Source organism: Hydra vulgaris, chromosome 14 (genome assembly GCF_038396675.1).
Source record: "Hydra vulgaris chromosome 14, alternate assembly HydraT2T_AEP".
Taxonomy (NCBI): Eukaryota; Metazoa; Cnidaria; class Hydrozoa; order Anthoathecata; family Hydridae; genus Hydra; species Hydra vulgaris.
In genome coordinates, this window is record NC_088933.1 from 1499605 (window position 1) to 1514601 (window position 14997).

The 14997-nt window shown below is 26.9% G+C and overlaps 1 protein-coding gene across 5 annotated transcripts in view; it reads left to right on the plus strand.

The window, feature by feature from the left end:
- Positions 1–11535, plus strand: part of LOC136091242 (uncharacterized) — a 62487-nt gene extending 50952 nt beyond the window's left edge. For all 5 annotated transcript variants that reach the window (XM_065818483.1, XM_065818482.1, XM_065818485.1 and 2 more), the window contains one exon: positions 11260–11535. In XM_065818483.1, the coding sequence (XP_065674555.1) occupies positions 11260–11330 (71 nt within the window). In that variant the 3' untranslated portion in view covers positions 11331–11535. The remainder of the gene's footprint in view (positions 1–11259) is intronic.
- The last annotated feature ends 3462 nt before the right edge of the window (positions 11536–14997 follow it).

Below are 14997 nucleotides of genomic sequence, written 5' to 3' on the forward strand. Positions count from 1 at the left end.
AGAAAAAATATTGTTTAATCATGGAAAAATTTATCAATATAATAGAAGATCTTTACCTTCTACTATATTGATATACATTTTCCTTAATTAAACAATATTTATATATAAATAAATTTACAAATAAAGGTTTTTGCAAATAATTACCAAAAAAAAATTTTTTTGGTTTTTATTTGCAAAAAAATAAATAGGTAGTTTATTTCAGACAAAAAAATTTTTTGTCTGAAATAAATTACTAAAATTACCAATTGTTCATTAAATAATAAATTATATAAAATGGTAAGAATTGAATGTAGCGAAATATATCTGCTTACAAATAAAAAATAGGAAACAAAAAGTAATAAAGAAATTTGAATTTAAAAAAATATTTTTTTATTGTTAAAAATCGTTATCGGCAAATCAATTAGAAAATAAAAATCATATTAAATGGAAGTTTATAAAAACCATATAAAGAAGAAACATTACAAACCATAATCATTTACCCTGATATTTGAAATCATATTTACTTTAACTATTTTTGTTTTAAGCTCAGTTAATTTCTTTTCTTTTTTACATATCTATTTTATCATATTATAAATTCTTTCTATTCTTTCTATTAATTTTGTTATAGATGGCTTTTCCTGCAACGTCATATTTTTTTTTAAACAACATGTGCGCATACTTGTAGGCAGAAAGCATTAAAACTTCACAAGAATACATTCATAAGTTCATAATATAAATACACTTTATAAGTTTTTTTTTATATCCTTAAATAAAATTTTGTCTTCTTTTAGAAAAATGATTGAAATAGTTGGTTACTTTCAAAATTTTGTTTTTTCTATTTAAAAAAGTATTGAAATAATTAGTTACATAAAAAATGTAACTAATTACATATATAATTAGTTACATTTTTTTTTTTATGATGTAAAATAAATATTTTTATTGTTTTTATAAACTTTGGTTGCTATTAAAAAGTTTTATGTATATATTTTATGTCCTTCTGCAAATTTTATACTCAGATTGATCTTGCAAAACAACAGCAACTCTAATTAATTATTAATTAGAGTTGTTATTGTTTTACAAGATAACTAATTCTTATAAGCTTTTTCAATTCATATCGCCTTTAAAAATCTTGCCAATTCTTACTTAACACACCCCTGCCTTTGGGTTCTTGGTTGAGGAAAGGCTAGAGATGGTGTCTTGATAAAAATACTTATCTTGAGCAGACAATAATTCTATCTGGCTACTGTCCTGTAGGCAAGTGTTTGCCTTCTAGACAAAGGCTTAAGGAGTAAACAGGTTCTGTCTGTTAACCAGCATCGCACCCCTTCTTCATCTATTAGGCTTTCGTAGATGAATTTATAATACATTTTTTCCAGTTTAGGATGTTGAATGCTAGATGTTCTTGACTTATTCCATGGGTTTTGCTTGTATTTCAATTTTTATGACTAGGCAACTTATCCTGTTATCTCTCAATGGGGGTACAGCTCTAAAACTTTTATGGTTTTTTGGTTGGCTGGTAGTCAGGTTTCCCTATTGCACTCAAATGGTTAACGTTCTTTAGGATGATTCATAATATAATTTTGAAAACTCAATAAAAGGGTTTATTAATAGTAATGAGGGAATTGCTTGGATTGTTAGATAGTGTACTGAGTACTATCTATGCCTTGAATCAAGATCTTTATCTAATTTAAAAATGACTAAAGTATCAAAACCTATAAAACACAAAGCCATCTTCATCACCAAGTTCTCTGAATCTATCATTCACTAAGATTTGTATTCTTCGAAATAACTTTTCTTCTGTTCAGTCTTATCTCTTGCAAAGTTCACCAGACCTACTTGCTCTTTGTGAGACTAATTTGAGTTCAGTTGCGATCTTAGTGTTGATGGTCTTCCTTTAATTTGTAAAGACTCCAGTAGTCACAAGCTTGGCCTAGGCATCTAAATTTGTTAAAGTTCACCCATTTGTTGGGAAATTTGGTTAGCACCATTTCACTTTATCTCCTTTCTCTTTGTTCTATATCGTACCTCTTACAACTACCTTTAAGCTGACTTGGACTCATTCCGTTATATTTATAGTGATGGCACTTGGGTAGAAATCTTTTGACTTCCTCTTGTCTTATTTCTTTCGATGATTCCAGGTCAGGAGTTCCTCAGAGTTCTATCATTGGCCCTAAACTTTTTTTAATTTATGTTAATGATTTCCCAGAAATTCTCACATCCAAAGTGACATAGTTTGCTGATGATAATATCAATTATTTTTTTCTTGATAAGAAGCCAACACTCTTTGATTGCTTGGAGGGGGTATTTGAGCTTGAAAAGGATCTCACTTCTGCTACAGCATGTGGCTCTTGGTGGCTGGTGAACTTTAATTCATTTATTATTATTTTTTTTCAGCTAATCGTTATCACAACAATCTTGATTTTCCTATGTTAATGAACGGTAACGTACTTGATGAGTCATCAGCCTCTGTTTTATAGGATTAACTCGTACTTCCAATTTTTCTTGGAAACCATATATCAAATTTATTACAAAATTAGCATCTGCTAAGGTTACATAGTATACTTTTATACTATGTAACCTTAGCAGATTTTCTCGAGACATAACAGTCTCTTTATAGTGCTTGTCACTTTCTTACTCCGAATTCCATTCCTTTATCTCTATTAATTTCAAATCCCTCATTGTATGGAATACTGTTGCCATATCTGGAGCAGATCTTCGAATGATGTCTTTTCGCTTTTAGACAGGTCCAACAACACATCGTAATCATAATTGAACCTGTTTTTGCAGCCAACCACTAATCATCGTCACGTTGACATAATGTTGCTTTTTTTTTTTTGTTTCTATGAATATTAAAATGGTCGCTGCTCTAGAAAGCTAGCGTCTTTTGTGACATCTGCTAAATTTCATTCTTGTGATACTTGTCATTCAATTAAGTCTCATCCTTTTACTGTGGCTGTTGCAAAGTTCTACAAAAATTTTTATTTGTTTAGTTTTTTTTCTCGAACATCAGTTTTTCGGAATTTGTTTCCTTCATTTTGTTTCCCTGAATCTTCTAATGGTTATTTTGCTTCGTAAACTTCATTTTCTCTCTTCCTGTAATTTTCAACTCTAACAGTGGTTGCTTGTAGCCTTGTTGGAAGCTTTGCTTTGTTGGAAGGTTGCTTGCAGCCTTGTTGAAAAATGTTTTTAGAAAAAAAATTCTCATTTCTTTCTTTTAAAAGTACTCCAATCTATTAGCCTAAAGTTAATGTTTCCTTTTGCTTTAACTCTTGACCTTTGGTCTCAGATTAATTTTTTCCTCAAATAGAATCTGAATAAATTAAAATGAAGTATAATAAATTTTTTATCAAAAGGAAACTTGCAGAGATTTTAATTTACTTTTATAAGAAAGTTAAAAAAAAAATATGTATGTAGGAAAACTTTATAATGTACTACATAGTATGTTGAAAAACTTTAGAAAATGTTGAATTCTCAACTAACTTTGCTCTCTTAGGGACAAACACATACCAAATATTTTTCACTGCTTATTAGATTTTTGCATTTCACTCTATCATCATGTCAGGGAACTATATCTAAATTATATCTGCTGGCAGATACAATTTTGATATATTGTTTATTACAGTTTAGGATTTATTGAATTATATTAACTGCAGTTTGAGGTTTATATTATATTAATGTTTTATATTATATTGGTTATACTTGCAATTTATGCTTTTCTAATTTTTGAACATTTTTCCGTTATTAAGTTTAATTGTTTTATGTTTTGAGTAGTTTCAAATAAATTGACCTAATTTTTGTAAAGGGCAGTATTGGGTTTACATTTAACCAAATTTTTAAAAGTTCTTTTTAAATTTTATTAACTATGTCAGATTTGTTTTTAAATATGAATGCACGAAATAAAAGTCTAAGATCTCAACTTTGTTTAAAAAGTTTGATTAATTTTTTATTAGCCTAAAAAAGCTATCTAAGGGGACACATAAGTTGACTATCTAAGGGGACACATAAGTTGGATTTAAAAATTAAAAAAAAAAAAAAAAAAAATTACCGAATTTAAAATAATTATTTTAAGGGGTAGTATGAAGAAATATATGAATATTTTTGCCAAACATATGTTGTATTTTCAAATTGCATTGATTGAAACTTCACAATTTTAATCATCTCTAAGCAAAAGCACGGCATAAAAAATCTAAAAAAAAAGTTGGTCTATATTCTTAAAATGACTAAAAGTTGGATTGCACACTTGGAATATTCACGTCAATTCTATTTCAAACATGACAACACTATTTTATTGTGCACATCAGCTCTAATAACTCCTCATGTGTAAGCACTTATTTAATAATTATCATGGCCAGTAATCATATTAGTTAACTTAATGTTTAAGAATGTTTAATTTATCAATTTGTTGCTATTGAATAAAAAAAAATAATTAATAAAAACATTGTAATAAATGTCTAAACACTTTGATAATCTCCAAAAATATATATATGTTTTTTTGTATTATATACAAGCCTTCCAAGGAGACACATACAGTTTTCCGTCTCTAGTTTGTCCGCGAAAAAGTTTTTTACTTAGACAACTTGGCTAAGACCATTTGCTAGTTTTGTTTATTAAATGTTTCAATACTTTGCAACAAAAACATAAAAAGGATAACTAACAACTATGTAAATAGGAAATATATTATATAGGAAATAAATTTAAAGAAAAAAAAATTTAAATTAATTTGTGTAATATTTTTATTTTCGATTTTTTAGGGTGGTTGTTATTAAAAGATTAGAATATACTCTGAAATGCTTAAATGGTATTAGAAAGAGCGCCGATTTAAATGCAAATGTTTTTGATTAGACTAGACTACTTAATAAATACAAAATTATTACACTCTAAATTAACGTTACAAATATATGCTTGTAACACGTGTAAAACCAAATTTTTTAATTAATAAGTAATTTTTTTGAATAAACAGATAGCTCGTGCAAAAACCAAAAGCTCTCGTAAGAAGCTGTTTAGAGCAGCAGCTGACATCGCTCGCTATGTTTGTTTTAAGAAAGCTTTTCTCTTGCACTCATTTACTCCTCCCATGGCCTGTTAACATATACGCATGCATTACATAGACGTATTCATATAAGGATAATATATGCTTGTTATATTAAAAATTATATAATTACATTTTACAAATAGAAAGCAATTTTTATTTTCGTTTTCCTCATTCAAAATATATATATAGGAAAATCTACTTAGCCTTATCCAATTTCATTGCTAAAAATAACAACCATCCTAAAGAAACAATAATAAAAACAGTACACAAATAATTTAAATTATTGTCTCAAAGTATTAAAGCGCTTAATATATAAAACTTGCAAACAGTTAATCAAGTTGTCTAAATAAAACACTTTTTCGTGAATAAATGAGACTGAAAACCGCATGGGTCTTCTGGGAAGTCTTGATATAGCTTATCATTCAAAAGTTTAAAGTTTAAAGCTCAGAAGATCAACTGCTGATAGTAACCTTTAAATTTCTTTTAAATAAACTGAATTATATACAGAACGTTTTTTTGTTGTTTAAACACTTTAGGAGAGTGAGAGAGGCCGTGCTTCTTCATTAATTAGAAAAGCAAAAAATTTTGCTTTTCTAATTCATGAAATTATTCTAATACTAATTATTATAATAATAAAAGTTATTCAAAGCAATGTATTTCTTGATTATAAATCAGTCTGCAAGTTTGCACATTTAAAGGAAATCTTAAAGTTTAATTCTACAGCTTTAATATGATAATATAAAAGACAGAGGCTCATTATATGTCCCATAATGAAATTATTATAATATAGTCAGTTCCAGGTAAGTTAAACACCTGTTAACATGTACTTTTGTTATTTTAAACTATTTTCTGTCGTGCCTTGAAAGCGAAAAAAAACTGTTATACTATGCTTAAGTCGAACATTTGTTTAGTTAAACTGTTTTCTTTGGTTATGATTTTTTGAGGTTTGAGTAAACAGGAATTTACTTTACTAACTTTTGATAAAGTTTGTCATTATTTTCAATCAATTAAAATATTACTCTTTATACTTGTCTTTCTATTGAATTGTAATCAAAAATTTGTTAAGTGCCACATCTCGTTATATTTAGTAATAGCTGCTGCATTTAAGGATATAAAAAGTCTATACAATATGAACCAAGTTTGTACATTTATGATACTTTCACATGCAGTAAACCTGCTGTGTGGGACATTTATGATGTTTCACATGCAGGAAACCTGCTGCCATATGTTTTTACAGATTTTCTTAAATTAAAGCTTTTCAAAACCACATTTCAAATTAGGTACTAATACATACACTCCAATTACTCTCTTAAACAATGTTGTAAGAAAGTTTAATTTAACTTATTTTAAAATACTGTTTATAATTTAAGTTTACTGTTGGACATGGTGTTCGTACTTTAAAGTTTATAAAGTTAATTTGTTTTGTGTGTGTATATATATATATATATATATATATATATATATATATATATATATATTTTTTTTTTTTTTTAAAGTATGTTGATTATATAGAAATAACAATACAGTATTACAATTAACAATACAAAAAACAACAAGGGGTAGCTGAAAACTAACTGAAGCGCAAATACGAGGGGTAGCAGAAAGAAAAAAAACAATAATAATTAAATGAGTTGTTTAAATATTTCGTTTAGAACCCGCACCAGAATTAAGAGTCCAATCTAATTTGAATTCATCAAGTGCTTCAAACAATTATAAATTGAACACTGAGTTGAATTCAAAATTGTTTGATAAAGTTAGCTATTTTATTGGTAGAGATTCGAGTAGGTTTGCATACATACACACATACATACATACATACATACATACATACATACATACATACATACATACATACATACATACATACATACATACATACATACATACATACATACATACATACATGCATACATACCTACATGCATACATATATAAATACATACATACATACATACATACATACATACATACATTTTTTTTTTTTTTTTTTTTTGTTATTCACCTCCTCAAGGCCATGAAGGCCACTACAGATGAGGAGGCTACTCAATAGTGGTTATAACCCTCTCTCAACTCTATAACTCCGAAACACGAACCTCGACGAACAAGGCCGCTGCGCGGAGAAACAAGTTGAGCGCGGTACTACCAGGGACGTGGTGGGGATTGAACTCGGAACCTCTCGCTTCTGAAGCGAGCGCTTTACCACTACACCACTACCGCATCACTACATACATACATACATACAGTTGCTGAACAACTACCACCATACTTTAAAGACACAACACACTTCCTTAAACTCTTTCAATCTCATGTACTAGAAACCAACAATTACATCCTTGTCACGGCTGATGTTTTATCTTTGTATAGAAATATTCCTCACCGCGACGGTATTGACGCCGTGAAATTTTATTTAAAGAGAGCACCATCATATAACGGACCCATAAAACACCCACCTATTGCTTTTATTGACATTATATTAGAAACCATCCTAACCCACAGCAACTTTCAGTTTTCGACTGATCACTTTTTACAATTAACAGGTACTGCCATGGGAACACGTATGGCCCCGCCCTATGCTAATTTATTTATGGGAAGAATTGATGAGAATATAATTGACCTATTTTCAGCGTGGATTTCTTTTTATAAATGATTTATAGATATTATATTTTTTATTCTTCATGGGCCTCCAGAGAAACTAACACAAGTTTTCGAATTCATGAATGCTATCCACCCCACGATCAAAATTACTTTCATAAATTCTACCAATTATATTAATTTCATGGACCTAACAACTATCAAAAAGCTAGATGGACAGTTAGAAACAACAATATACAAAAAGGAAGGAATACAACAGCACTATTACATTAAAATTCATTTCATCCCCCTCATCAAAAAAGCAGCTTTTTATATAGCCAAGCTTAGAATACAATAAGATTATATTGAACAATTATAACAATTATAACCTAATAAGTGAGCTTCAACAACTAGCACAAATTTAAGTTATACGAGGCCTAAGTTTACCCTAAGTTAAGATATACCCTATTCAATCTATTAACAAAGTTTTTAAAAATGCACTACAACATACACAACACGAACTTGTCTACAACAAATATAAAGACGAGAAAAAGAGAGAATTTTACCAATAGTTACAACATTTGGAAAAGTTGGAAAACTTATTAATAAGATAATAAAAAAACACTGGAATATTGTTGAACAGGATACTGATCTTAAAAAGATATGGCCAACTCCACCTAATGCGAATTCGAAAAACATTAAATCGATCAAGAAATTTCTAATCGATGAAAACAACAAACATTACTAAATACAGTATAAATTGAAAAAATTAACAAACAAAATTAGAACTTATGGTAAATAACAGATAACCTCAGGTAATTAATTAAAAATCTCACATGCAAAATGAGACACAATCTGATTAATATAACGTTACATTACAGTGTTACGTATTGTTACGTAAAATGTTACGTCTCGGTTACGTAAAAATAACGGACATTTTGCATGTAACGTAACGTGCAAAATGTCCGTTACATAATATATAATTATGTAAACTTTATAGTTTATTTTATCTGATAAGTGCTTTAAGATTAAATTTCATGAAGATTATAAAAACACTATTGTAAAGTATGTTAAGAAGTTTAAAGAAAGTTTGCTAAGAAGAATTTTGAAAAAAGGAGTTATTGGAAATAAAGTTGATTTCATTTTTTACAGGTCTTAAACTATAGCTTAATTAGCAATCAATAATTAATAATTTTAATAATTAATATATTGATCATGGTCATCATCATGATCATCATCATCATGGTTATCATGATCATCGTCATGATCATGTCATCATAATCATGATCATTATCATCAAGCTTTAGCCTTTCTCTTTTATGCTGTTTCTGATGTAAAAATCGCATTTTCTTTCTTTAACTTAAGCTTGTTCATACCATATTAATGTTAACATTTGATTGATTTGTAAGTTTTCTTCTGGAGCAAAGTCAATTTAGATATCAAACACAGCTTACTAATAACAAGGTGAGTTAAACTGAAGCTTATTATAAATTCTTTTTATTTGATTATTTAATTGAATTCTTCTTGAATACTAAAACTTATTAGCTCTAATTGGCTCGCAGACCTTGCTTAAAAGATCGCGCAAAGTAACTTGTTTAGAAAAGCCTAGAAATTACTTTAAAATGTCGCACGACAGCACTATTAAACATTAAATTAGACTATTAATATTTACATAGAAAACATGTATTAAAATTCTATAAATCAAATTCTAAATCACTATTATCTGATTCACTACTTAATTCGTTTTCAAACTTGTTGAACAATAGAGTATTTCTTTCGAAGTAGTATATAGCACTTTATAACCTATGTTGTGTACAATTGCGCATTTAATATATATATATATATATATGGTTTTATTTTGCATTACTTGCAGTATTACCTCGATAAACAGTTTAATGAAATTTATAAATATAAAAAATACATTATTTTTATATTAATATGTTAGAAATTTATTATAGAATATTTCATTCTATAATATTTTTATTTTAAAAATAAAAATTATAATTAGTAAAAATAAAATGAAAAATAATTTTTATAGTAAAAGATGACCTGACGTAATATGTCATTTATTAGAAAGCAAAAATTTATTATAACAAAAATAATTATTTGAATTAAAGCTTCTTTAAGCACCTGTATTCTATAAAAATTATTTAATAATAAGTAATAATAAGTTATAGTTAATTGACTGTTAACTAATTGCATAAAATAAAAATGTTAAAGATAGGTACAGTTACCGGTTACAGAAGTAAAATGTAAAAAGTAAAATGTAATAGTTGAAACTAAATAGTGCTAACAATCAGGGTTGGCAAAAAACCGGGTTTTTGAGCGAAAACCCGACCCAACTGAGTTTTTGGGTTTGGCATAAATCTTTAGTAACAAAGTTTAATTTTAGTTAGTTAAAAGCTATATACAGTATTATTAGTATTAGTATTAAAAGAATTGTGTTCAACAAACCATATAAAAAAACTCTAGTTAATATCAAAAATATTATAGGAATTGCGTTAGAGGATTTGCCAAAATTCAGCAGTATGCTGATGATACTAACTTTTATTTATGCGGAGATAACTCTTATTTATGCGGAGATAACTTTTATTTATGCGGAGATAACTCCATAAAAAACGTAAATAAAAAAGTAACGAGTTCTAAAAATAATTTAATCAAATGCCAACATATTAAATAATTGAAATTAAGTTATTTCTAAAAATTTTTTTTTTTTCTTTTTTCTTTTAACTTTATTTTTATCTTCTTTTTCATTATTTTCTGGTTTTTCTTTTTTTATTTATCTTTTAAATGCTACTAATAAAAATTGTTTTATTCGATTAAATTATAAGTGTTTTTTTCGTTTTAGATTCAGCATCTAATAATTTTATTTTATCTGCTTTAAACATCTAATAAGTTCGAGTTTTTATTTTTTTATTTATATTAAATTATTTATTTATATTAAATTATATATTTATATTAAATTATTTATTTTTATAAATTTATATTTCCTTTAAATTTATTTCTTAAAACAATTTTATACTTAACATAATCTTTTTTATAGTTAACCACAATTTATGAATTTATTGTTATCTTTTTAGACTATTGCTTATTGAACCCTAAAATTTTAACTTCCATAACAACCGACATAGCAACGGCGTTTTTTTTTTATTATTATAACTAAAAAATCCAATAAAAATCCTATTTTTCTGTTTGTAAAATATACTTAAAAATTTAGTGTAAATTTAAATTTTTTTTTTTAAACTATTAAAATTTTATAACATATATATGAAACTTTGAAACATATGGTCTATAGAAATTCTGTTATAGTTTTGTATAGAAATTATGAATTTCTATAGGAAATGTCATTTTCAACCAAAAATTTCTATAGAAAACTAAAATTAACCTTTCTATAGAAAATGTTTTTTATAGCAATTTCAACATATGCTTTAATACCATATGTTTCGAAATATTTAAAAATATAGAACATTTTGCTATTTATTCTAATTGTTGTTTAACTTTTTTTTTTTAATTTATTTCATTGGAATAATGCTAAATTACTTAATTAGTGAAATAGTTAATTAGTTAAAGAGAGAAATGTAAGAAATTTTTTTTTGAATTTTTGCGAATAAGTTGAATAAGCGAATAAGCCAAGTGAATGCTGTTGAAATGTTACTAATTTTTATTACTTTCTTTAGGAACTGAGCAAAAACTTATTAGGAAGGGGCTAAACAGAACTCGTTCAGTCCCAGCTCGTTTTTGTTGTTGAAGAAGAAAACGATTTTTTACTATATGTTATAAATAAAATAGAACTTTGGTCGAAATTAGAAATATAGTTTATATATGATTTTTTTTGCTGTAAAAACGTATATTTTTCTATATTTTGATGGTGTAAGATTAAAAAAGCATAGCTGTAGAATCCATTTATTTAGTAATAATTTATGCTATGCAGATTTGGATTGACCCAATAAAAAGATTTTTTATTTACAGACATAATTCTATGCACATAAAGAAAAAGCTATTTAGGTAAAAATATACGTTAATTTGGACCGAAGAGAAAGCCTCATTTTAGAATATGTTTTCCCGCCCATTACATTATTTTTGTATTTTGGCATATTTCTTATGTTATTCTATTTAATAATTACCCATTATACCGAAATTTGTTTGATTTTCTTCAAGAGAGAGAGGAAAATCTGTTATTTTTTTTGCTTTGCTTTATCCGATTTCATTGCTAAAAATAACAACTAACCTAAAGAAACAATAAAAACAGAACACAAATTATTTAAATTAGCTTTTTTTTTTCTAGTTAGATTTATTTTAGTTTCATATTTGCTAGTTTTGCTTTCTTTTTTTTGAAACTTAGTGTTTGCCGCAAAGTATAAAAGCGCTTAATATATAAAACTTGCAAACAGTTCATCAAGTTGTCTAAATAAAAAACTTTTTCGTGGATAAACGAGACAGAAAACCGCATGGGCCTCCCTTGTCGGTCTTTTTATGGTAATTGTGGGATTAAACAAAAGGGAGTTAGGTGCGTGAATAAGTTAAGGAGTTAAATTTTTTCATCTATCGGTAGTTGTGAGAAAACAAGTGCGGTTATATCACATTCTACCAAGTTAAGATTACTTGTAATAGTTTTGTTTTTCGTCATAGAGGGAGACCAATTTGATTTTTTATAAAATGAATGCCTCGTTATCTCTTCGGTCCCAAAATAGAGTTGTTGGAGAAGGGTTGTTTTAAATCTTAATCTGTTTTAAATAATGGGTTGTTTTAAATCAAAAGCCGTAATGTGAATATTAAGGGACGTATTTGTAATTGAAGGAACAAAATTTAATCCTAAACTAAAAACTCTTTTTCATCGTCTGTTAACATGTGTTTTGATATGTTGGTAACTAATTTATTGTAAAATTAATGTGAGAAATTTGACTTAGCCCAAATGATTTCTTTATTATACTGCCTCATGTTGCTATGTGGTGTTGATGAAAACAATTTAGCCAGAGTAAATGGTACAAAAATTTTTTTTTCGATAAATGGAGTAAACAGTTTTCTTTGTTGATCCTAGAGAATAATGTTTTATCAAAGATGTCTGTAATAACCAAATACAATAGTAAGAGGTAATAGATAACTAGTGAATATAATTTAAAGTCAAAAACAGCAGTGAGACAGCAAACACAGTGTTAATGTTTGCGGATTTGTTACTAAGTGATAGACACCATTGAACGATAAACTTAATGGTAACAGACGTAAAATAATCAAACTTAAAGAAATTTACAGAGTTTTAGTATAAGTTAATACATGCTCGAACAATGAACTTATGAATAACTTAAAATTTTTTCCTGATAAAAAACTTTTTGTTAAGAAGTAAAGTTTTCTCTACGGTCCGAACTAAATGTTGTTTTGAGACCATGACAAAACAAAAACGAAAAATTATATATCAACGAAACATATCATAACCGGTTTGGTGTCTTTAGAGCGAAAATTTTAAAAGCGAAAGTCGGGAAAGCGAAAAAGTTAAAAGCAAATAAGATGAGTTAAGCGATAAAAAAATTTTAATAACATTGGTAACATTATTATTTTTATAAAAATGAGTTAATATTTAAGGAAAACGTAGTTGACAACAATTGTCAATTGAATTGACTATTTATATTAAAATTGCTAATTTTCAAAGGTCATATTTCTAGGACAAGAATAAGTGGAAAAAAGACTAGGTATTTTTATAGAATTAGAGAAATCAGTTAAAAGAATTAAACTCTCGATGGGGCTTTGACGAATTTAAATTTTAGCATCATTTAGGAGAGGAATAATTGTAAAAATAGACTGGATTTTTTTCTTTTGAGTTGTGCCTTAAATGTGTTACAATTGAAGTGAGTCAATTTCAGAAATAAGCATTTTGCTCCAAAACAAAGTGTAAAAGTTGAGTGTTTATACAAATGATAAAAGGCGAAACTAGTTAGTTAAAAGTTGAGTGTTTATACCAATGATAAGAGGCGAACTAGTAGTCTTCACACAAAAAATTTAGTTAGTTAGAAGTGGTTCTCTTTTATGTGCCATCATATCGGCCAGTTATATTTACTGGAGAATTTTTTAAAATTTGTGTTAAAAATAATGTTATCAGACAAACTTATTTTCATTTTCATTATAATTCATTTTACATGAGGTAGTGTAAGATTATTTTATTTTTGACTTTCTTATTTTATCTTCTACTTTCTTATTTTGTATTGTGGTTGTTTTTATTTTTTAGAACACTTCAAGAAAATGATTTAATTAATAACTGTGTGGATTCTTCTTGGCTGATGCCTAAAAGATTTTTTGATGGCAGTTCTGCATTAAGCGTTTTATTGTTATATAAAAACATGCCAATAATCCAAAAATTATTCTGTGTATTGTTTTTTATATCGTTTGCATGTAAAATTAAAAATTCAGTCATTAATTGTGAAAAAGATTCTGCTTAAAAAAAAAAGGCTCATAAAGTGTGCTTGGCTAATTAGTTTAACAGGTTTCCATCGTGATGATTGACTGGTGAGAAACTTATTTACTTTTTATGTTTTAACTAAATGATTTGTTATTGTTAATTATTCTGTAATGAATTGTTTGTGACCTAAGTTTAGTAGTAAAGTTTTTATTTCTATATATGCATTACTTAGCATAATTATTTTTTTTTTTTTACGGATTGGTTGGTAATATCCTTTATTATCTTATTTTTTTGATGTTTAGTATACTGTTATGTTGTTTTTGAACTAGATAAAATAGTTAATAAAACATAAATTACTGCAGACTATAGATGAATCTAATTTTAGTTTACTTCTTTGGGAATTTTATTTCATTTACTTAGTTTATTGTATTTTTGAATTTATTGTATTTTTTATTGCAATTTATTGTATTGTACTTTATTGTATTTTTGAATTTTTAAATATATTGAATTTTATTTCATTTACTTAGTTTATTGTATTGGTAATTTTTTTACCAGTACAAAAAAAATTACTAAAAAAAGAATTTTGTTACAAAAAAAAAGTTTAAAATGCATAACATCCAGAGGCGTTGAAAGAATTTTTTGGTGTTCGAGATAGGTAACTTCCAGACATGGAGCAAACTCCAAACATTTTTATGTTTATACTTATGTCAAATAATTAGGGTTTTCAAAAAATTGCGATGATTGGAGGCTGGGAACAAAAAAGCCCTAAAATTTTCCCCCCCCCCCCCCCTCCTGCTCCAAACGTGAGAGCAACAAGTTGATGAAGTATTTTTTGTACTATTCTTAACTAGAATTATATTCTTATATTCATCGATAAATTTTAAGTTTCATAGTATTATCTATTAGCGTTTAAAAATTATTACTTTGTATGGTCATAATTTTTGAACGCTAAAATATTTTAAAATGAAATCTAAAATTTACCGATGAATATAAGTCTAGTTAAGAATAGTACAAAAAATACTTCATC